We start from the raw sequence: 25,343 nt of genomic DNA, 5'->3' as shown, positions 1-25,343 counted from the left end.
TTTATTTTTTTTTACATTTGTTTCTTAAAAATCTTTTATTTTCATTTTTTTTTTATACAGTTTTTACATTAATTTCACCAAAATAGAACCACACGCACACACAAAGCCATCACACTGTATAATAACAGCTAAAGGGCTAATAGACATGTGGACAGAGATGGTGGAGTGATGGGCAGCCACACACAGCAATGCCATGGGAGCAGTTAGGGGATCAGTACCCTGCACAGCTACCAGTCCACTCTCTATACTTTGAGAGCGAACATGAACTATATCTTGAATTGCCTTGTTGTCTTGTTCTATGGACTTACATATATATTTCTCATATTTTATTTCAGTACATTTTTATTATTTTCTTTATATACATGTGTATATTTCTCATTCTATTTTAGTATATTGTATATACTAAATACTAACTTATTTTTTTAACCTAAAATGTTATTGTATTCTTTTTCTTTTATTTCTTTAGCTTATTTTTATCCTTATTTTATCCTCTTGTCCGACACGTTTCATTACATTGTTGACGCTGTGTTAACCTGCATATGACAAATAAACCTGAAAAAACTTGAACTTGTCTTCATTACAGTAAAGGTATCAAAAGAGCATTTTTTTCAACACAAACGTGTGCTAAAAATACATGCCTAGTACACCATAGCAGCAGGACTCTCTGACTGTATCGCCTGACTCATGAGAGAGAGAGAGAGAGAGAGAGAGAGAGAGAGAGAGAGAGAGCCTGGCTTTATGTCTCTGTCTCTGTCTCCCCCTCCTCTGAATGCACTACACTGGTTTGTTACGGATCAGGACAGCGCAGATCCAGATCCAGAGGAGAGGCTGAGCAGTGCTTTTGTTTAACCGACAGACGGGACATTGTTCCAAACAAATGAGTGAAAGTGCCTCATTTGTCCGACTCTTCGTGGGGTTCCTCCTCAGTGCGACAGGTAGGCATTTCTCACCTTCTTTGCTGAAATGATGTAATGAGCTATAGGTTTTATAATAATGTCTATTTCTGTCTTATTTTACATTTTAATGGTGAATGAACCACGAGCTCTGTATGAAATACACTCAAATGTGAAAATGTGTATGAGCTCCTGCTTTATCAAAACAAGTGTTCATGATTAACAGTAAAATAGTGACGTGTGAAACTGTCAGATGCCAGAGGAGCAGAACTAAGTTTTAGGATAAGAATTTTATTTCGATCATTTCGAATACACAGTTTATGCTCGAAATGTGACATGTACGAAAAACAAGTAACAAGTCTGCAAATCATGTGTCCTGTCCTTCTATGTCTTCTTCTATGTCATTATTTCTGATCATGTCTTTTCATATTTGTTCAGTGTGATATCTTTATTTACACTTACTGTCTTACATGTTTACAGTTTATCATCCATAAGTGCACTCCTAGACATCATGTTTCAGTCCCTACTCATTTATAGGCGTGTTCCTCTTTTTTAAACTACTTCTAGATACTTTCTGGTAACAATTAACCTTTTCTTTTTTTTCTATATATTTTATATACAATTTGCATAGACTGTTTTAACCTGAAGGGGGCGGTATTAAAGAAAGTGACAGTTCAGTATGCACTGACACTGACCCTCAATACGTTCCAAGACAACATTAGGCATAAAAACTTTTTCAGCCCATTAAGAATCATGGCAAGAGTTTATATGTTAAATCATGTTTTCCTACTTGATTCCCTAAAATAAATAGCCTAGTTGTGTCATTTAAAGTTTCTTCACAATATGAGTTTGTTTCTGTAAAACTGTTGCTCGATTTATTCAAGGATTCAAGGAGTTTTATTGTCATTACAGCACATGTAAAACCTGGGATGAAACGAAATTGGTTTCCCCTGGTCCCGGAGCAGCCCGATATTAAATATAAAATATATAAAATATAATAAGTAAAGGCAAATTAAAATTAAAAAACAAGTATATACAATAGTTTTTACTGGCCAAAAAAACTTTATGTTTTAACTAGTGAATTATTTAAAATATGGCATATATTTAGCCGTATACCTTCTTAAAGATCTGATTTATTTGATCAGATTGCTGGATACACTTTTCATTTGTGTTATTTTTTGTTATCATCATGGAGATTCTTTGAAAGCAGTAACCAAAAGAGAAAGAGTGATGCCAAAAACATGCTGCCAGATATTAACAGACGTACTTTTAAAGCTATGATCTTTGACTATTGTTTATTGGTTTTGTTAATAAAGTTTTAAGTCGTGGAAGCAGTATAGGAACGAAGTAAAAGGCTTTTGAGGCCAGTCGGGAAAATTTGGGGAAAGCACCCATGGTAGGAGACGGAAGTGGAAGGAAGGAGCGGTTCCCTTCAAATTATTACCATGTTTTTTTTTCTCTTAGTGATTTAGTGCTTTTACTGTAATTTAATAAGTCCCTTTCCATGTCATCTTCTTTTTCACGCAGCTTTTGATGTGTTTTTTCAGCATGTTTTCACCAGTTACATTTCACATGCTCATAATAAGTTAAAAATAAAAGTTAAATTGTATTTCTGTTTTTTTTTCATATTAAATACATCCTCTGAAAACCATGGTCTAATCCAGTCAACCAAGTCAGAATTTCTGAACCTTTTTATTACATAACTACAGCTTCATGAAGCTCATAACATACAGTGGCCATGCACTCCGAATCATCTTGCTGACTGAACAAAAAGATAAATATTGCAATGTCATGTTTTTCTTGTGGCAATTATGCAAATATCACAACTACACTCCCATGTTATAGGTGCCTCCTGTCCCATTGAGTTGAACCCCCCCATTGTTGTGCTGAGATATGGACACTCGGTCTCAATCAACTGCAGCACATCAGAGAGCAAGTTAGATGGAATGGGCTGGGAGGCTACACAAGGAGGCAAAAGTCTGCAGCCAGTCAAACATTTGACCTGGACTGTAGAGGCGCTAACAGACTGGAACATCTCTCCCGTTTGCTACTTAAACCTATCACCGGATAGTCAATTTACTGAACAGTGCTCTGCAAACCCAAAAGTTGTACTTTACAGTAAGTCGGATTGTTTAGACTACTATGTAGACCATTGATACTCCGGAGTACTATGACTCTGTGATAACCGCTACTTTTTCTTCAGCATTTCCAGAAACCATCAGTATCAGCCCTGACAGTGATGGTGCTCTAAAAGAAGCAGAGGAATATAACTTCACGTGTAACATCCACAATATAGCACCTGTTCAGAGTCTCACTGTAACCTGGTACAAAGGAGATACGATCATCTATACAGACACTTTTAACAATCCCAGTAAGAAACCAGTGAATCAGACGTCTGTCCTCAGCTTTACACCGCATAGACAAGACGATGGAGTCACGTTCAGATGTGAGGCACATTTGGACCTGCAGCCAGAAGGGCCACAACTTAAAGTATCTTCACAAGAGTATAACATTACAGTTAACTGTAAGTATATCACGTGTACTATTTGAAATGTCACTAACAGCATATTAAGGTTATTTAAAATGGTCAGTTTTAATGTCTGCTATTTACACTAGTCGATTGACAGAAAATGTATTAGTAACTATTTTGATTAACCGTGTGTTTGTAACTGTGTTTTTTATGTTTTAGCATTTAAAAAATGTTTAATATAATATTAACTGTTGCTGTGTTTCTGTTTAGATGGACCAGATATAGGATGTTCTGACAGTCTCGAGTTACTGGAAGGGGAAACTTTGGAGAGCCATTGTCCTGTTACAGGAAAACCCTTCCCGTTTATTAATTGGCAGTATAATGGACAGACTGTAGACCCGGCCGTTCCTCTGACCAGAGAGAACAAGGGCAATTATACTGTTAAAGCTGAAGGATATTCCTTTGCATCAAGAACATTGCAGGTTGCTGTATTGTGTGAGTGTCACATTCGTTCATCACAGTCAGTTCCCCACATGAGCAATAAGAGTAAAAGCATTTTGTTTTTACATTTATTGTCTTTTATGTAGTTTTTGTATTTGCAAATAGCTTGATTAACAATAACACGTTGGTCTAGCTGATATTAGGGTGCATGATATAGTGGTGGAAGATGAGATATTTTACATAGTAAGTAGTACAAATACTACAAAATAAAAATACTTAATTACCCTAAAGGCCCTGGCTTTACTTTACCTGCTTAACAGTGTAGAAGTATTGTCAGTAAAATATACTTAAAGTATCCAATTCCAAAGTATGCAGAATGGCCATATACATATATTGTAATTTGTTTTGTTATTATTATTATTGCATGCATTAATGTGTAAGCTATATTTTACTATTGTAGTTGGTTGCAGTGGAGTATAAATATAAGGTAAATATAAAAGTTCAAGTAAAGTAGAAGTATCATTATTCCATTCCACTGGTTGATAGTGATATATGGTCACTCCACTGTATGTCTGAAGTGTTCTTGTGTTTCTGTGCTTTCAGATGGACCAGAGTTGGAGTGTCCACTAAATTATATTGCAGTAGAGGACACTCTTAACAGTCTCACCTGCACTGTTAAAGGCTATCCTAAACCCAAGATAATCTGGTATAAAGATGATGAGGAGGTGGAACTTCCAGAGAACCTAACAAGAAGTGATGCAGGGCAGTACTCGGTCACAGCTTCAAACAGTGTGTCATTTGTCAACGTCACAGTTGATATTATTGTCTTATGTAAGTTATTTTGACGCTAATCCTAAAAACCTATTATTCACATGAGTGATTCAGTTGGTTACAGTGATACATTTGGTTTCTCTCTGACTTCTAATATTTAATTTGTTGTCTTTAGACCCACCGTCACAGATAGTTGAGCTTGAAGACTCTGAGGTCAATGTTGGTTCTACCATATCACTGAAATGCTTCTCCAGGGGAAACCCACGACCAAGATATTCCTGGAATTATTATCGCACTCACAAAGTGACAGTGGAAAATGAAGATGGAGTGTCCCTACTAATCATCCACAATGCCACTGGATACAACACGGGCTTCTACACATGTCAGGCCTCGAATGTTATAGGAAATGTCTCTAAAACAGTCAGAGTGACTGTAAAAGGTAGGGTCAATATAATATATATTTAATGAATGGATAATGAAATAATTTAAAGCTCATCTATCATTGGTAGCCTGCTCATTACATTATGATGTCTAACTAGAGGGATACAGTTCTGCAGATTGTGATTGCATTATGATAGTATGCATGACACGATTAGACTTAGACAGACTTTATTGTCATTCAGCTGTACATTAACAATGTGCATTTGAGCGAAATTACATTGCATAGGCTCAGCGTAAAAACAGAAGACAAGGTAAATAACAGTGTAAATATAAAGTGCATAAAATATAAAATGACCTTACTCCTCATATTCAGTTGTATTACTTTAATGATAAAATGTATGCTGTTGATGAGGCATCAGTTCAGGTCAGATTTTTTTTACTTTTTTGTTTGTGATGAATTGGCACAAACTGCCTCAACAACTGTTGGATTCATTGTCATCAGTGGCGATCTCAACTTCTAGTCACCATCATCAGGTCTAAATTTTCAACTGCAAAACTAATGACAGCTAATCTGTAGCTGCTTTGTGTTTAGTGCTGATGAGCACATTTTTGGGTGCTAACACACCACTCTAAGTTGGCGAGACGTAATAGTCTTGAAAATAGTTTTAAAAGTGTCAGGTGTGATGTGTGATAGAAGAGTTTCAGCTAAAATGAAAGGAAAGGTGTACAAAACTGTGGTGAGACCAGCGATGTTGTTTGGTCTAGAGACAGTGCCACTGAGGAAAAGACAGGAGGCAGAGCTGGAGGTGGCAGAGATGAAGATGCCGAGGTTCTCTTTGGTAGTGACCAAGATGGATAGGATCAGGAATGAGTACATCAGAGGGACAGCACATGTTAGAGGTTTTGGAGATAAAGTCAGAGAGGCCAGACTGAGATGGTTCGGACATGTCCAGAGGAGAGATAGTGAATATATTGGTAGAAGGATGCTGAGTTTTGAACTGCCAGACTGGAGAAGAAGAGTCTTGAAGATAGTTTTGAAATGTACTGACTAGCCAACAGCTATGCAAATGTCACATGTGTGGAAAACAACAAACTAGGATAAGGATTACAATGTAGGATTATGATCAACTAAATAAATCCAAAATGTCTACACTGTTGTGGAGAAATTGCTGAAGTCAAAGGTCAACGGTGAGGTCAGGAGGGAAGAAAGTGTCCAGCAGCCTCTGGTGTCTAATGCTGTAATATTTATTGAAGCTTGGCCAAGGAAATAACAGGATGTTATCCTGATGTTATGTTAACATGGAGGTGTTACCATGAGCACATTCTAGTCTGGAGCCACTGTTGTCTGTTTATGTTAACGAAACATCAACGGAAATTATTCTGTATTATCTATTATGTCTAGGAAGACAACATTAGGTCTCTTTGACCCTGGCCACCACAGTGTTGAGATAGGCTGGCACCTGCTGTTCTCAAGCAAAGCCAAACAATTAGTACTTCTGAGGACCTCAAGGCCCACACGGGATCCTGTGTAACCTAAGGATAAAAAACTCCATAACATACACAGCTGTACTAGTGTTCAGTGATAATTGGCCCCTAAAGTCCCAAATAGTATTTTTTATATATATATATTAAACTCACACTTCTTGTTTGTTTTGCATTATACAAAAAGGCACAATGGAGCACACAGTGTGTTTTTTCACTGAGATGTTGTTCAGGTTGATCATGAGTCAATTACAATATAAGGAGAAGCCAATCACAGTTTAGCTGCATTACAATAATGAATGCTGGAGCATTTTGGTTGTTCGGTGCAATGTTATGATGTATTTCATGTTGGCTTCCTGTTGTTGCTTCCTGGCTTTGTTCAAGAATTTGAAAGAATTGAACTTCAGACTGAGGGCTCGCACATCTTCAACTCAAAATATTTTGTTTTTGATAATACAGCGCTTACAATCGTTTAAAGTGTTGGGGCACTTTTATAGCTTTATAATTAATCATTAGCAAAACCAACTGTATAGTAAGTGAGCCTTGGCTAAGTTTTCCCAGTCAAATCATTTTTAAAAACTCCATCAAATGCTCCTTCGTAATGTGATATGACAATTCTAGGTGAAAATAAAACTTGAGTTATGTGATGGCTGTGTGTATCTGAAGCACTTTGAAATGCATATGAATTTATAGTCAATGACAAGATAAATAACTTGTGTGCACAAGATTTTTTTTTAAAAATGGCCATTTGTTTTGTTTTATTTACAATATTTTTGAATGCTAAAGTTACATGCTAAGACTTTGTACCACTATAACCAAATCATTATTTTTTTTAATTAACCACGACATCCTCTAACTTTCTAAAGTTTGTCACAAATTATTTCTCACGGTGCCACAACAGCAACAACAAGTCATTGGTCTCCAGACCCAAAGTCTAACTTTAAGCCAACAACCAGCACATTTATAGACACGGTGGGTGTGATGGGTTGTCTTATATATGTGTGGTGTGGGCCCAGTGTTGGGGGGAGGGCTGTTTCCCAGTTTCCTCTCCGGTTATAAACTGTGTGCATGCATGCAGACCAAGCCAAAGCTTAGCTTAGCTTTCTCCCATAAAGTCAACAAATCGCCTTTTGGCTCGTCCCGTGCAGCTGAGAGGAAGCAGGAGAGGCGCCCACACTAACTTTATCCCCAATGGATGATTCAAACTATCTTCGTCTCCTTTCAGTCGTTTTTACTTTAGAGCTGCTGCTGCTGTCGCTTTCTAACGGGACAGGATCGAGTAAGTTGTGCCCGCCTGAACGCTGCGTTGTAACATTTCATGTTTTCCTGTCTGTCGAGGTTGAAATGGCTCGATTAGGCTCGACAGACTTATAAAGCTGGATTGTTTTGTTTGCTATTTATGTAGCCTGCTGAGTGACGAGGAGTTAACTTAAAGCAACACAGAGATGTGTTAGGAGACTGGAAAAGTATGAATTGAATGGCACATAATGCATATTACATATGTTTGAAATGAGAACTATGTGTGTGGATGCTAGTTTGAAATCAACAGGAATATCACTTTGTGTGATTTGGTGTGTCTGATTATTAGTAAGCACTGTGACCTTTTGTAAGGTTCCTCCTACGCATTGTTTTATGATTAAAAAAAAATTATCTTTCTGCGTTAATGATTGTTAAATTCGTTACAAATGGGCTGGGTGGAATGTGACGCATCTCACAAAAATGGAAATTGCTGTAAGGTCCAGCAGAAATCATGGTGGGCAGCAAGTGCAGACCAGGGAAGGGTATTTCCTTCCTGAGCCTTTTCCTGTTGCCTCATAAGGCACAGCTTTTGTTCCACGGACCTGCGGCCTTTCAACAGTATTTCACGACAGCCCTGGAGATGGAAACGTTGTGTTACAACAAGATAATGGATGTGTGTGTGTGTGTGACTTGGACTGGAATAATATTTCTCGCCCTCACTCTACGTTCCACAGGTGCTACGCAATCATGCCCTATTGAAATAAACCCAGAGCGGATGGTGATAAAATATCAAGGAAAGAGCCAGAATGCAATATGCAAGCCAACACTTGAGGGCTCCGCAAATCAAGAAGGAGCAATATCCTGGCAGGTTCAGCAGGGAATCAAAACAAACAGCACAAGTTGGTCTGCCGACACCAATAAAGACTGGGACGCAAGGCCTGTCTGTATGGGGACGTTCAAGGGAAAAGGAACGTGCCAGAAACATTTAGACTTCACTCTTTACAGTATGTATTGCTGACTTAATTATTTTAAACACTTTTACTGTCATTAACTTCAAATCTGCTTCTCACGTTTTGAAACTCTCCTCACTCTTCCCCAGAAACACCAGACAGTGTCTCCATCCGCCTTGCGGGTAACCTGAGCTCAGTGGTGGAGGAGAGCGAGTTTCAGCTGCAGTGCGACATTATCAACGTTGCTCCTGCACGAAATCTCACTGTGCTGTGGTACAAGGGGAATGAAACCATCAAATCAAATACCAATGGTGAGTTAATTTTTCTTTACACAAGTTCTACTTTTTTTTTCTGAGGTTAATTGTTCAATTACATTATCGCTGTTAGCTGATATAGAATCTAATCTTCCTGGAGTCCATGATAAATGACAATAAAGCTCACATGTATACACAATTCAAAGCCAGTTGATACTGTAGATACATTTAGATAGAATAATAATTTTAAAATTCTTTATAAACAGTAAGAAAAGGACGACTCATATGAAGCGAAACAAGAAAACCAGCAGAGTTGTACAATTCACATTCACAGATATCTACTAGCCAATAAATGCCTCTGCACATTCTTTTTAAAGGATGATTTGTTTCTAGTTAGGTGGATATTATGTTGTAAATTATACCAGTTTATTGTGGCTCTGCAAATTATGTTTTGTTTATGTGTTTTATTACAGCAAACTGTTTGTTATAAATAGAAATGGTACAGCTGAACAATGTTTGCTTACCATGCTTGAGGAAATCCTTTGCTCCATGGTGATCCATGAGAGGCGGGAGTGCAATTTTTCAGTGCTTATTCTATCGGAGCAGCCCAGAACAAGTCAGCCCTGTTTAATATGACTTTGTGAGGTTTGTTTTTGATGCAGATGACCACACTGTTGAACAGAAGTCCAGATGGCACTAAATGATTGAGCTAGAAAGATGTGTCAGCCCATTTTACTGACAACTATATTAATGTACTCAATCCATGACAGGGGGCTATCAAGGACTAGACCAGCAATTTAGCTTTGACCTGATGAATGGGTTCCCCAGATATGCACACAGTACTTTTAGTTGGCTATATTAAGGCTTATTCATTAGTTTTAATCTAATTATATACTATATTCAACTCACTAAACAAAACTTGATTTAGTTCATGGAATGTGGTTGGTGCACAATATAAAGTACGATCGCCAGCATACATTGTTATACCTGCTTTTTTCACAGCAGAGGGCAAGTTGATTAATTTATTATTAATAAAATTTGAGAACAGGCATGGTCCCAGACAACTTTCTTGAGGTATACAACATACTAAACTACTGTTGCAAAAGTCCCTCTGTGTTCAAGAGGAATTAATGTAAATACAGATAAAACATTTAAGCTTTAAAAATAGCATCACACAATGACACAATTTAAACACAGTCTACTTTTGTCTTTTTCTTACTGTGTTTTCTCAAATGTTCATTTGTCTATCAGACTCACTGCAAGTGACTGGCTGCCTGCCTAAGCACAGCAGAGACTGTGATATCAATGCGATCCGATCGGCGCTGAATGTGTCGTCTACCATCAGCATCAAACTGAACAGAGAGCACAGTGGAGCAGAGTTCAGATGTATGGCTAAGTTGGACCTTGAACCCACTGAACCACAACTTCAACTGGAATGGACGTCCAGTCCTCTGAACATCACCGTTTACTGTGAGATCACATTTATATTTGCTGCTCTATAGTAATGATTAAGACAACACTGTAAGATCAGGTGACAGACTTATTGTTTTCCTAAAAGTAAGAAAAGGTGCAGGACCATGTCTACATGTTTGAATAAGGGACTCCACATTCTACTGTATATATTGTAATCATAGTATTTGAATATTCTTTGACCCCATTCTGGGCTATCTGCCATTATTTCTCAACAGATAAACCCAGCATTAATACCACAAAGCTTCCAAAGACAATCCCAGTGTTCAGAGGTTATCCCGAGGATCTTATTTGTGAAGCTGACGGTTACCCACCTCCAAAGATTGAGTGGCTCTACAGCTCAGACAATGGGCACTATGTGTCTGGAAACATGCTCACCGTGTCTGAGGCAGGTTTCTACCGCTGCAAAGCCACCAATGACATTGATATCATCATACACGAAGTTGAAGTGATTTTAAAAGGTAACACTCTTTACTCTGTTTAATTTTAGTAAAAAAAAAAAAAAAGGTATGTTTTCCTATAACAATCTATAGTAGAAATCTTTCCGAAATATAAATGTCCCAGTAATAAAACCAAATGTCAGAAAGGTTTGAATCTAATACGTACTCCACTCTTCTCCCCTATATAAAGATACAGACAGGCTTTTTGTCAAACGTTTTCTTAAAACACAGAAATAAAAATAATGAAAATAAAAACTTACAAAGGCTACTGATGCACCATTTGTAGTGGACCCTTGTCCAGGTTAACTTAAATTCATCATGCTGCCTCTCTCTTGCCCTAGTAAAAAAAACATATCCCTTTCTGGTGCATAACTTGACCCTGATACACCTGCTACCTTTAGTTCCAGTGCCCCCTAGTGTTTACAAAAAAGTAAATACAAAGATTAAAATAAATGCAATAGTAATAAATTAATGAAATATATTCTAAAACAAACTAAATAGAATTTTTTTGGGGGGGAGGTTGTCTTGCTCAGAACTCTATTTTACTTTTAACAGAAGTTAAAGCATCACAAATAATGATTTAGTAACTTCCCCCTGCACAATTTCTCTGTGTGACCTTAATCTATAACATTTTTTACTTTACTATAACTAGCTTACCTTTATGGTGGTAAACATTTCAGCAGAGCAAAAGTCATACAGCTTTAAGGAGGATTCTATCCAGGCATATAAATAAATTTTAAAATGCTGCTGTATGATTTCTCTGAGCTCTTTAATATACTGTAACATTGTTTGCATACTGAAACAAAAAGGGTTTACCTCACAGGTCGAGGCCTGTGAAATGTTTGGGTTGTTTTGGTGAAAGCTTCGTTTTAGACCATGAGTGGTGTAGCGGACCCTTGGTGTCGAGTAATGAGGCGGAGAGATTCAACGGATGCTTTAAGTTTTATTTATCGCCGTAGCACCGTGAAAACTATAGAAAGAAATACAGAAAGAAAGAAAAGAAAAATCAAATCAAATTCATGAGTGAAACACTTAATTTACAAACCTAATATAATTCACAAATCATCAACAAAATGATCTCCTATTCTAAGACAATTAAAAAGATACATTTATTAAAGCTAGTAGGAGCTAATATTTTTGAAGGTGCCGTCTGGGAACCATCTGCCTCCTGATAACAATAAACAGACTTAAACAGACCAAACCGACATAAAAAAACATGTATATAATTACAATACATAATTCAGACAAAACTTACTCACCATAGATAATCCAAACTGCTAACTGAAGATACAAAGACAATGGTGATGAGCACAGGTGAGGAGGTGCACAGGTGAGGAGGTGCACAGGTGGAGCTTATGGGGCTTAATAGTCCCTCCCACTACCTCGCTCTCAACAAACTGGCCACTAGATGGCAGTCCAAAGTCACAATCAATTCATTGTCATTCACAAGTGGTTTTCAGTTGTCATATATTATAATCAGAAGGACTTCTTTGTTTTTCACAGTGATCTTACAAATACAATCAGCCTCTCTAATGTTTGTTAATCTTTCTGACTGGTTATAAGTGCATCTTCAGTAGAAACTGAAATCCAGACATTAATCTGTTGCCTGTTTGATCAATTTCATTACAGAGGACTACCTTCCCCTCATAGCTGGATTTGTGGCAGTCACAGTTGTTGCCATCTCCATCATCTTCCTCTTCATCTACTCAATCTACTACAAGAACACCAGAATGCGACGCTACAGTCTTAAAAACCCTAAACTCAGCACCCACAATGGCAACGTGGCTCACAATGGCTTAGACCTGCAGTTTCCTATGACCAAACTGTCTTAGCAGTACACCTATTGATGGATAGCTGACCACTCTGAATGAGTTGCATCTCTCTGCCAACAGAAAGCCTGAATACCACTCAGCCAGCAGCCCCAAACTGGGGCTCTTTGGAAATCTCCTCACGTCAAATCTTCACGTATATTTTTCCCACATATAAACGTATTTTACCTTACATGGAATAGTCAAATTTTTTAAAAATGAGCAACCTTGGCTTGAGATGTACAATTTATATTTATTACTGGATTTTACCTGTTTTCACTGGACAAAAAGAAGAGGAGCACTCAAATTTTGGCTCTGAGTTGCCAAAGAGACTGTTTTGAAAACGAGCACAAAGGGATTTATTTTTTTTATGAATGTTTTTGTTGACCTTTGATTTACTAAATCTTGCTTGAAGTATACCCCCTTAGTATTCACTTAAACACAGATCTCTGTATGTTAATTATTTCACAAAGTGATCATGATTTTAGCATACATTTAAAACGTGGTGACCCTGAGCCTGCTGTGGATTCACACTAAAGGAAATGCACCACCTATTTTCATTTTATTGCTTATTGGCCTCTCTGAAGACATGACATTGAACTGTGAAAAAGGAGACTGCTACGATCTATTTGTGGACACTATTGCTTGCATACCGCATCGTATAATGTTCAGTTTGTCTCTTCACTATTCTTTGTAAGCCACTGTGCACTTCTTTCTGTGTTTGTAGCCTTTGTTTGTGCCTGGTTACTTGTTGTGCCATACTGTGTCAGGCTTTGGCCTTATTTGTCTTGTTCCACAGTTATATGCTTTTGTATGAATGACTGCAGGCAATATTGCCTAATGCCTATCAAAACTGTCTATTTGGAATAATATTTTATGTAAATGCAAAACACTATATTTATTTATGAGACTTGTTTTTAATGGAACATATTAGTATTGATTAAATGGACTGCAGACATAAACATTGTAAATGTTGGAGGAGTTACTGGAGCTGAAGTCCTACCTGCAATAAAAGGATGAGGACATTGTAACACATTTGTGTATAGAGCTGTAAATATTTGTGACAGTTTTTTTAAAAAAATATTAAAAATGTGGCTTTTCAACAAAACTGCTTTTAATATTTAATTCTGAATATATCCACCATACATGAATTTGGGGTCAGAACTGACACGCCTCATTTGGTTGTTTCTTTTTCAAAGTAGCAAATAACAAGGGATGATAATCCTCAAACTCAGACATTGTGGCAACCTCTGTCCTGTACCAACCAGCAGATCTTTGGAAACTGCAATCATACATATTTCAGCTACAGAAATTTGTACTTGGGGACTGGTATACATTTTTCTCTTGATAAGTGAATAAGCCTTTCCAATAATGTCAAACTATTCCTTTAAACTGCACTCGTGCAATAATTGTAGTCCAACCCTTGAGTGTAAAACTGCACCCAATAGACGATCAGCCCAAAAAAAAGGTGCAGGCAACATGTAGATGCATCACGTGGATAGTTTAACTTTCGGGACTTTCTATTAATCACCCTCGCAACCACACGCACAGACACAGATAAGGCGTGGAGCTACGGGAACACGGGCTTTTTGTTTCCTTCAGTAAAAGTTTGGTGCTGCTCAATCGATATGTGGCTCTTCATACTCGGCGGCTTGATAGCGTGCACAGGTAAAAAGCTTTCTGTTTGTTTGTTTGGTAGCTTTTATAAGGGCTGCTAACTTTACAGCTTCTTATTTTATTTTTCAGTCAGCGTCGACTCTTCAGGCCAGCCTACGCCCATTGTGTGATTGACATTAACCAGATTATCATGTTTGCTTTGTACAAGCAGGGCGTCCAAAGTTCATGTTTCTGAGCGTTACAGACATTAATCTGTATCCATAATAACGAATACGTGTAAACTCGCTTTGTAAAAGAGTGTGTGGTTTCTCTGCAGTAAATCTGAAATGTTGTTGTGTGTAACCTCGACAGAGAGAGGAGAAGCTAGTGAACACGGTGGCTACTGCATTAGCATGCAGGTATTATCATTGTCTGCCCAGTGTGAATCTATCTCTGGCGACAACACATAACAACACAGCCATGACAGATTAAAACATGCATTTACTTGCATAACTTATAATTTACTTTACTTGCCAAACTAATGTTGACTCCCATTAAAGTGTCCCACTTGTCTTTGCTGGGACTTTAAAGAACAATGCTCAGTAAAAGGTGCTTGTACTGTTTGCTGTAATTCATGTTGTGTCCTTTTCTAGGAAAACCTGTGAGTTCTTCTTGTCCTGTTGAGTTGAATCCACCCAGAGCTGCAGTGAAATATAAAGACCCCTTTTCAGCCAACTGCAGCTCAACATCGAACCAAACGGAGGCAATGGGCTGGGAGTCTTCAAATGGAGGTGTAGCTCTCACAGAACATGTGACTTCTCTCTCCTTAAACATAAACTCTGTCACAGACTGGAAACTGGAACCGAAATGCTTTATCAATTTCGAGGACGGTGATCAGTGTTTGAGCCACCTAACAGTCGTCGTTTACAGTAAGTAGTCCTTAACTTTATCTGGAGTTGCTCAGCAGGCTCCATGTAGTTTCGGATCGTTTAATAACAATGCTGCAGACTTAATTGAACATTTTGTCCCTTGTCACTTTCTTTATTACAGAAATGCCCGACAGTGTGTCTATGTCTGAGCCGAGTGTATTGATAGAAGGCAAAAATTATAGCATGCAGTGCGACATTAAAAATGTTGCACCGGCAAAGTACCTCTCTGTGCACTGGCGCAAAGGAAATAGGATAATCCACACTGAGACATTTGATGATGATACGAGTGCAACTCCAGTCAATAAGTCATCTGTCGTCAATGTGATGGCCCATGGAGATGATGATGGGACTCCGATCAGGTGTGAAGTAAGGCTCGGCTTTTGGCCAAATGCACCAAGTCTTCCCCCGATCGAATCAAAATCACATCAAGTGACAGTACTGTGTGAGTGTTCTAATACCGGAAAAATGTAACCATCACAGTGTATATTTGGTGTGTTTTGCCATTCTCTAATTGTACTCTTTGTTTTTCCCTCTCTGTATTTTAATTTCATGCATTTACTCAGACTCGCCAACCTTCTTCAATCCTGCAAATGAGGAGGTAGAATTGAAAGCTGGTACTAAGATAGAATTAAATTGCACTGCTAGAGGAAACCCAATGCCAGCATACAGCTGGACGCTCCCACATGACATACAACGGAGGATGAAGAATCAAAGTACCAATCAGTCCATTTTGACCCCGTCTTTTGAGCTTCCAGGGACCTATACCTGTACAGTGTCTAATAGCCAGGGCACCAAGACCAAACGTTTTACTGTCACCGAACCTGCAAGTAAGATATTGTTACTCAAATCATAATGTTTCTCTGCTTGTTCTACTCCATTGTCTTATAGCCTTAATTATTCTATAATTCTTTCATACTGTTGTTTTCCATCAGGTAGTCACCCCGGGACCACTGCTGGAATTTTAATGGCTGTGTTTTTTGTTTTGATTTTTATTCTTGGATGTATAGTTTATCACAAACAGAGAAACTCTTCAGTTGCAAGACCAGAGAGTCTGAATGGATAAGAGAGAAAAGAGAGAGAGAGAATGTAACACAAACTCCCTTCTCCCACAGGGAATCGCACAACCTTTGCAGCCTTGCTTGGAGGATTTACCGCCCTGGGAGTCGTGCTCCTTATTGCTGGTCTTTTTTTGGTGACACCTGAAGGCACATTTTCTACCAGCAGAGGCTATCTCAGAGGAAAGCCAGCCTCGTCAGGACCTGTATGAAGCTGACTTTTTGTTGTTGTTGTTATTAGTATTTAATTTTGCATGGCTTTATAATAGATTTGTTGTTTTTAATGTTTATATGTGCTTGAGGAAACTTCAGTGTTGTGTCTTCAAGGCATAGTCTGTCCTGCATGCTCAGTTAATGGGCTTGGTGATGTGGGTTGCTTATGCTTGGCCACTGTAGCTTTAAGAATGCATAATCCCATTAGTTATCTTTTAAATTAGACTAATCAATCAATCATTTAATGTATCGTATTGCATGTCTACATGCTCGGTAGTAACCTCTGTTACTGTAAATCTGCAGCACGCTGAGAGGACAGACAGACAGTGAACAGCTACTTCCACAGCGTGGATGTGTCTTGGCGCATATTCAGACAGGAACAGGGAAACTGGCAACCGGTGGTGGGGGAGTGTGGTGGTGGAGGGGTGAGGGGAGCTGAGGTGGGTTGCTGTGGGCGTGTCTATACCTGCTGAATGTAACCACTGTGAAACAATCAGGGAATAACTTTATTTCGCTGGTTAACAGCTGTATCGAGGCCGGCGCTCGTTCTCCGTTATTGTTACTCTGATCATCAGACACAAATCAAATGAAACTTCTTCATGTCACTATTTTGTGGCATTAAAAATTGCGAGTCAGACTCACATTTAGAAGCTGGATACATGAAATAAACAAAGTCAGAACACACACACAGGTAGATTGTCAGAGTTTAGTCCGTGAATCCACCTGGATAGTCTCTGCTTCAGAGACATTTCAGGCTGTCTGTGGAGATTTAACAGATCTGAGTGTCTTGTCTGATTGGCTTGTGGAGCATGACGTGGGGCTCCGGTTTCCCTAAAGTCCCAAAAAAGGTGATGTTTTTTGTGGCAACCCCTGCGTTGCGGGCTGCCGGTGCGAAAACACATGACCCCCACTGAAATAAACTGAAAAAAATGTCGCCGGTGTCTGGTTTCCCTGTTCCTATCTGAACGTGGCCTTACGAAGTGAGCTCTTGGTGTTGGCCAATTACTGCAGTCGACATTGTCCTTTTACTTCTGCTATCTTCATTCATGTATTTTGCATGGGTACCGTTGCTGCATGCTGGAGATGATTATGAGTGGTTTAGGTGTGAAGATAAGTTTGGCTATGCAAAAACAGTCCAGTATTCAGGCTACTTTGTGTTACTTTCAGTTTTAAATATGCATCGGTATGTGCAATTATCTGTCCTTCTATCATCATACCATTCTGCTGTCACCACAACACTTGTTTGTCTTGCACATGAATGCAGAAGCTGACTGTAACCTTTGTTACTTAGGTGCATGTAAACACAGTGACTGAATTGAATTACTGTTGAACACAGGAGCTTTATCACACACCTCTGCAGCTCTACTGAGTGTTTTAGCTTTTTAAAAAAAACTTATTTTATGGCCTGACATTTACTGTATGGTTCAGTCTGAGCCACTATGATCAACCTCACATACATGTATGTATGTATGCATGTATGCATGTATGCATGTATACATGTATACATGAAAAGGAAAAAAAGCTCTGATAAACCTACATGCACAACACTAAACCTACTGCATAACAATGAGAAAGTTAGTCTATATCATAGACTCTGTCGTGGAGACTAAACCAGAGCTGAAAGAAAAATATATATTGGATATACTAAATGTAATACTTCAATACAACTTAATACTGTTACTGTAAGGCCATAACAGGTCAAGTCCCCCCAAGTAGCCAAAAAGTTTGAAAATGCTTTGTGGTATGCACCTCCTCTATTTTTATTACCTAGATGTTTGATTGTAAGCCATAGAAGATGTAAAAACTGCACAGATCCAGCAGCCACTGTTGCCTTATGTCTTATATTATTGCCTTGTCACCTATCCTAATTCTACAAGCAACACCAAAGTTCTTACCCATTTGTGCGCATAACATTTTAAGAAAATGTAAAAAGAAAAAGTAGTTGCTTTCTCATCATCGCTTTTCATGTTTTCAACACTCATATATATATATTTTTTACAATTGAGTGTTCTGACAAATGTTATGGCACACTGTTGATAGTTTTTATTTTTTTATTCTATTCATGTTTGGTGTGTGCATGAATTATGCTAATTTCCTGTTCCGTAGAATAGTTTTACCAAATGATTTCTTTTTCTGTATGCACTGGTACGTTGAATTAGTTTTGCACTGATCATGCCATTTCTGTGATGTACCTCCAATTTTTATATGATCTGAAATGTTTATGCCACTGAAGCGTGTGTGTGTGTGTGTTATACATACAGTTTGCTTGATGTGCCAGAAAAAGGGAATATAACTCAGAATGTTAATCTATTTTGTGCACTGACAGCTTGTGCATATACATCAGCTGTTAAATAAAACCAGCTTCTTGGTCAGTGACATCCTGAGGCAGAATACCGATTGAGGCAAAGTCAAATCAGTGTCTTTCTGTTTCTCTGCCACCTTTTGTCAACGCCTTGGACCTCTCTCTTTCTGTCTCTCTCCCTCTCATTCAATCTGGCGTACATTATACAGAGCTGGGACTGCCATACTAATTAGCTCTGAACAAAGTGAATGTAAAGGAGAACATTTGTTATCCTGCTTATGGTTGCCAATAAATAAACCTATTTTTTCTGAAACCATGTTCTTTATGTTCAGTCCCTAAAATTCCCACTAAAGGTTTTGCGGAAAGCACTGTTTGTGTATGCTCTGACTGTGTTGCTATAACAACCTGGCAGAGTGGATATTGCTCAATTTGTCATGGAGTTAAAAAAACAGCATTTTCTTATAGACTCAAGCTGAACATATTTCTCTAGAGAGCTCAAAGGAGCAGCATATTCCAAGTGAAGCCAGAATGTACATCTACATGACATACATGTACACTGAGATTCCCAGCTGTGCTCTCCACAAATACACCAAAAGCATCCGATTACTTGGTCACTTGGACTGCAGTTGCAGTCAGAGTAGATATCCTGTGTAGCATTCTGGTCACAGTGTGGGGCTTACAGGCTGCATGCTGCACAACACCAATGCTCCAGCCTGCTGGGATTTCACAAAACATGGAGTTCAGGAGCAATAGGAGATGAGCATGCAAGCAAGCACAACTGGAAACAGGCTGAGATGAGAAGACGAGAGATGAAATTGTTGGATTGAAAACATATCGTGGCCTCAGTGGAATGTAGAGAATATAAAAAATAGTCCAGTTGAGATTTCCGTTTATATTCAAGGGGATTTACGGGGCCAGATGTTATTCTTTTTAGTTTAGAAAACAAGGCAAGTTTGGGTATGTATTACTCCACAAAAGTTACAGCTTTCTATTTGTTCTGCTTACACTGTAACATAACAGATACTGATGAATCTTTTATTGATAAATGACCATATCATTTCCACAGTGTAGTAGTGTGGTATTACTGCTGTGGAATTTATAGGCCCATAATTCCCTGCTAAAATGTTTATAAAGTGAATGCAGTACAAAGGATTCTGCTGTGTTTTTCAGAGGCCTACCACCTGTTAAATTTCCCTCTTTCCCTTTCACCCCCCACCCCCAAAGTCAGCTGGGATGAAGGGGGCCCTTTTGTTCCAACATAGTTCCCTGCAGAGTAGCCAAGCTTGTTCAAGGTGGAATTTTCTCACTCTCGCCCCTTAATCGACTTCTCAGTGCAGAAAATAACATGGGAAACAACTTTCTTCAGTGGATTCTGACGCTTTGCATGTTTTACACAGGTAAGATGTTGAAGGCAACGTGTTTTTAATCGGACTTGTTGGTGTTGTAGATGATGTTTGGTGCAGTAATTGTGTTGTAAGAAAAAAAAAACCGAAAACGTAGGCTAACTTTGACCTCTTGTCGGTGATAATATGAACATGATAACGAAAAGCATTGGTTTATTGTGCCTTTCAACAACAGTCTTCGCTAAGTTTGACTATTTTATATTTTATTTTATGTATTATAGATGTTTGTTGCCTGAAAATATGCTTATTTGTCTTTAGGCAGACACAATATATCCCGCAACGAAACATATGACGGGCTACCGGATAAACTGTTGACCTAATTCTTTTTAGATTAGTACAAAGGCCTACAAAGTTTTAATGCCATAACAGAGAAATACATAATTATCAAGATAGATATAATTTATGTTATTATTTTATTATAATATGTATTTATAAATGTTAGGCTTTAGATTTAGTACATGTGATTTCCCTGTGTGTTGTAAAAGGGTTACATAATAGGCTAACTACAGTCTGTTTGTAGGCCTCTATAAATATGAAAGTGCTACAAGTATAAAAGTAGTTGGTGTTATGATGATGACTGCTGCCTTATGTCTCAGTGTCAGGTGAAGGTTGCTCCCTCATCCTCAAGCCCTCCAGGGTCGTGGTGGGCTTTGGGGAGCCGGTGTCAGTCAGCTGTGAGGCCACTCGCCCTGTTCGTGTCCTGGGCTGGGAATCGGCCATCAGTGCTGCACACACACAACAGGACCTGTCAGTGCAGTGGAAGGTAGACAGCCTCATTGACTGGATAGAGGAGCCAATCTGCTATGGTGTGTTTTTCACAGCTCCGAGACAGTGTGAGGAGAAACTCAACCTTGTCCTCTACAGTGAGTCAACCCCTGTTTTGATGTGTAGTGTAGAAATGCCTCACACGAAGCTGTTTGAATAACATGAACTTTGTGTATTATTCACTCAGAGACCCCAGATAGTGTTTCCATAAGGCCTGCGAACCACACTGGCCCTATGGTTGAAGGAAAGGAATACCAGCTGCTCTGTGAGGTTCAGAATATTGCTCCTGTCCAGTACCTCACCCTCAGGTGGTACAGAGGGCAGACGGAGGTTTATAACCACTCTTTCTCTGACCTCACATCTTCCTCGCCTGTCCAAGTATCCTCTATCCTTGTGATCACACCAACCAAAGCTGAGAATGGAGCACAGTACAGGTGTGTAGCAGTGCTGGAGCTCGGACCAGAGGGACCACAACCACCTCCTACTGTGACCTCAGAGCCTCTTAATGCCTCTGTGTACTGTAAGTCATGAAGACTTTCCCAATCTTAAGACTTAATACATTGAAGATGATACATCTAATCCATGTGATCTTTTTCTGTAGTTCCCCCAACATTCCTGAGTCCTGAACCAGAAGTTTTGGACTATATTGTGGGTGATGAAATTACCTTGAACTGCACTGCTATGGGAAACCCTGCACCCGTGTATAGTTGGCAATCGTCCCATCCCATTCAGGAGAGGATGGAGGATGAAGCCGCTCTTACCTCCTCCTCATTGCTCCCAGGGACGTACACCTGCACTGCCTCCAATGCACTGGAAAAGAAGAGCAAGCAGTTCATTGTCAAGGCCAAGACCAAAGGTAGACGGGAACTGTGAAGTGCATATGTACACGTTGCCTCTATACACTCTATCCTAATCAGCTTCTTCTTTTGCTTTTACTTAGGTGTTTGAAACAAGAGAGCTTGAGATGGGATCAGATGACCACACTGGACAAACAAGGAGAAATCAACTAAGAGGATTTTAATGTTGAAGCTTTGGAGACGGAAATGACAATACATTCATGACTCAAGAGATATTTATATGGATCTTGCTATCAGGCAGAATTAGATCTCATTTTTAAAAATTCCGAATATACTATGTTTGGTAACTGTCATTTGATTTGTCAGTATTTTCAGTATCCTGTGAGATAGATTGGTGGATTAGTATATAGTTCAGATTTTATGCTTTCCATGTGATGTCCTGTATCTAATTTATATTTTTTGCTAGACTGATTTTCATTTTAATGAAATTACCTTGTAACATGACAAATGTGTAGCTACTCCTCTTGATATAGAAATGATGACTACATTATCATTAATGTATAAACTTTAATACTGAATCAGCAGGCCATTACTGTAAATATGAACCGTTTCTTGATTTGCTTATCTTTATCAATAAATGTCAAATAAAAAAACAAGCATTGTGTTTTCTTGTCGTAACTATTATACTAAGATTATGTATTAGTATTAGTCTTAGTAGTGTGTTACGGCTGGGTGTCACTGTTACGCTTCGCTCATTTCTGAAGTGACGTTACCTCTCGTGTCAGCATAATTTACTTCCCTGCTCAAAACTACCAAACATTTAATCATTTTGAGGATTTTAACCCTTTAATGCCAGTTTGTTTACTTGATGTTATTTATGAAAAAAATGGAAAATAAACTCAAATGAACCAAAATGTCCATAGTGTCGCCTGAGGGTTAAATCATAAGAGCAATGCTAAACTTTTAGTTACACAGTAAAGCAGAGCAGCTTCTTATAACTCCATTTACATATTAGGGTTTTTGTATCAAAAACTGCCTTTGATAGGTCTTGTTCAAAATTCATTTCATTCTCTGTGGTACACATGCAGACAGTATGCTGCCGCACTGACCTTACACCACCAGATGTCGCTGTTGCGCCTTCACGAAGACGATTTGATTGGCTTACGGCGCGTCACGTGATCAAAACATTTGCCCCACTGTCACAGGAAGAAGCGACGTCAGCTGCTAACATGCTAGCATTGGTAAAACGACCTTGCCAACTACTCTGACTGATAAAGGTGGGAAGTCAGCACTGGGTCCTTTGTGATGACATGCATGAAATTAACACTGTGAGCGGGACAACATCTGACACTGTCCCTGTCTGTTCCCTTTCAGGTATGCCACAGAAAGATCCGTGTCAAAAGCAAGCATGTGCAATTCAGACGTGTTTACAAGGTACATAAAACAGCCACTTGAATGCTAATGTGTGTGTTTTTAAAGCGAATACCACACCTATCGTTTAGCTGACTGTCCCCTTCCTGCAGCTAACAAATACGTGGAGAGCATGTGTGAGGATGTGATCAGAGAGATGCGGCGGTGCTGCGAGGTTCATGCTGGACACTCCATCTGCTGCTCCGGGTTCAAGGACTCGCCACCAGCCAAGAAAAGTAACACATAGCTCCCAGATGGACGCTTTTGATGGACATGATGGTAGAAACATTGTGTCAGTGTCTTATTGACTATGTAACACTGACTGTACTGAGTTGTTTGCTACACAATTTGGAAGGCTATGAATCTTTACAGATCTTTATTGTCTAGATTTCAACAGGCCTCTCAGATGTTGTAACTTGTCCAACTCCAGGGGAACTCCAGCTATGAGTGTAACCATCATTTATGTTATTCATTTCCTGTTTGACAGGGCACCTAAAATCACATAAAGCTGAACATTATAATGCAATCTTTATTTCATTTGGCTTTCGTTTCATGTCACTGGGTCCACACCCTGTTATTGTGTAAGTATGAGGCACATGTTTGTGCATGTCAGCACTGAGCTACTGAGAAAGTCACATTGCAGATGTACACATCACACTCATGGTTATATATATATATATAGTATATTATATATACTCAGGACTGTGCAGGGTGAACGTTCTGCACACTCCAATGTTTGAGCTTTATTGCACATATTAGGGCTGGAAAAATCACACTTCAGGAGATCACAAAAGCAAATCTTCTTTAAAAAAAATCTGTGCTAAAACTATGAGAAGTTAATACATAATTTATTAATGCGCTGAATATGCAATTACAGCTTGTTTTGACCTTACACACAACATAATCCAGGTGTACAGAGCTTATCAGTACAGGAAATGGAGAAAGAAAAACTTTTTTAAGTGCATGTCATGCCTACTGTTATAAGATAAACAGGTGAAGTTCTCCCTGTCTGATCGCTGTATGTTCACCTCAGGCAACTTCAATTTAATCTGAAAAGAAGCTCCTGATTGCTCAGATGGGTAGCACTGTATGTGAATAGTCCACCTACAAATAGTAGCACTTGAACTGTTTCTCTTTGTAAATAGATGTTTAACAGATTATCGACACAGGATGTGTGACAGTTCAGGAAAACACCATAACCACAGTGATGTAACGTCAGAAAATAGATGTTGAATCTCAAGCTGTTGAAGTGTTACAAATACTAAACTATCCGAGTTGGAATACCCAAATAAAGTGTTAAACAGGACGGATGCTTTCACAAGAAATTTAGACAATTGTTTGTTTGTTGATTTTTTGTCCTTGAAGAATCTTTTTAACCCACCACATTTTAAAGTATATTTCAATAAACTTGAGGAAAGAGGCAAAACTGACTTTTTTGATATACTGTAAAGATACATATTCATACATATACTATTATATAATACTACACATGTATTTAATGAAAAACACTTGCATGAATCGCCATTCAGACTACATGCACACACACATTTTTATTCAGCATATATGTATTCAATTTAGATAGATAGATAGATAAATAGATAGACAGACAGACAGACAGACAGACAGACAGACAGACAGACAGACAGATAGATAGATAGATAGATAGATAGATAGATAGATAGATAGATACTTTATTGATCCTGAAGGGAATTCAAGCATCCAGTAGCAGCATGCAAACGTACATTGAACATTCATTAGAATTGATCTATAACACAGTATCCATATGTTAAAATTAACCTAAGATAGATCTAAATTTAACAATTTCAAACATTTGCAGAGAAATTAAACATTTGCAAAGGATTTAAATATGTACAGGGGAATTAAAAATGTGCAAAGGAGTTAAACTCTCAAAACTTAAGAACGACAATGTTGCCAGCGGACTATATATATATATTAATTAACTAAATGTATTTTTATTATATTTTTTAAATTAATAAAATGTATGTATAATACTGCCTTGTTAGATAGGGGCGACATATTAACATACCAGATTGGACTATAAATATATATTAAAACGTAAAATAAAACGATTTTTACAAAGAAGAAATTAATTATATACATACCTTTGCAAAAAAAAACCGTATTACTTTCACTTAAATTATTTTTTATAAATGTAAAAAAAAAAGATAATTTTGATGAAGCGAATAAAAACAAGGAGATGAGGAAGAAGCGTCATGCGTCCTTATGACGCAGTGACGCAATGACGCAGTGACG

General features: G+C 38.3%; 2 protein-coding genes across 2 annotated transcripts; both read left to right on the top strand.

The window, feature by feature from the left end:
• Window positions 1-732: 732 nt before the first annotated feature.
• Window positions 733-21,972, top strand: icam3 (intercellular adhesion molecule 3). The gene is made up of 22 exons (XM_027284959.1): window positions 733-935; window positions 2,739-3,011; window positions 3,097-3,417; window positions 3,634-3,858; window positions 4,408-4,635; window positions 4,751-5,014; window positions 8,412-8,681; window positions 8,777-8,938; window positions 10,133-10,351; window positions 10,570-10,812; window positions 12,421-12,616; window positions 12,684-12,756; window positions 14,102-14,267; window positions 14,849-15,124; window positions 15,246-15,566; window positions 15,688-15,951; window positions 16,237-16,390; window positions 19,934-20,091; window positions 20,694-20,960; window positions 21,050-21,382; window positions 21,464-21,718; window positions 21,803-21,972. The coding sequence occupies exons 1-22, from the start codon at window positions 878-880 to the stop codon at window positions 21,808-21,810; spliced, it is 4,734 nt and encodes a 1,577-aa protein (XP_027140760.1). The 5' UTR covers window positions 733-877; the 3' UTR covers window positions 21,811-21,972.
• An 873-nt stretch (window positions 21,973-22,845) lies between these two features.
• cmc4 (C-x(9)-C motif containing 4 homolog (S. cerevisiae)) lies at window positions 22,846-23,595 on the top strand. The gene is made up of 3 exons (XM_010730496.3): window positions 22,846-22,936; window positions 23,034-23,093; window positions 23,183-23,595. Exons 2-3 carry the CDS (start codon window positions 23,036-23,038, stop codon window positions 23,314-23,316), a joined length of 192 nt encoding a protein of 63 aa, XP_010728798.1. The 5' UTR covers window positions 22,846-22,936; window positions 23,034-23,035; the 3' UTR covers window positions 23,317-23,595.
• The last annotated feature ends 1,748 nt before the right edge of the window (window positions 23,596-25,343 follow it).

Source organism: Larimichthys crocea, chromosome XII, assembly GCF_000972845.2.
Source record: "Larimichthys crocea isolate SSNF chromosome XII, L_crocea_2.0, whole genome shotgun sequence".
Lineage (NCBI taxonomy): Eukaryota > Metazoa > Chordata > Actinopteri > Sciaenidae > Larimichthys > Larimichthys crocea.
Note: the sequence above shows the minus strand (reverse complement) of the source record. Positions and strands in the feature narration are given on the sequence as shown.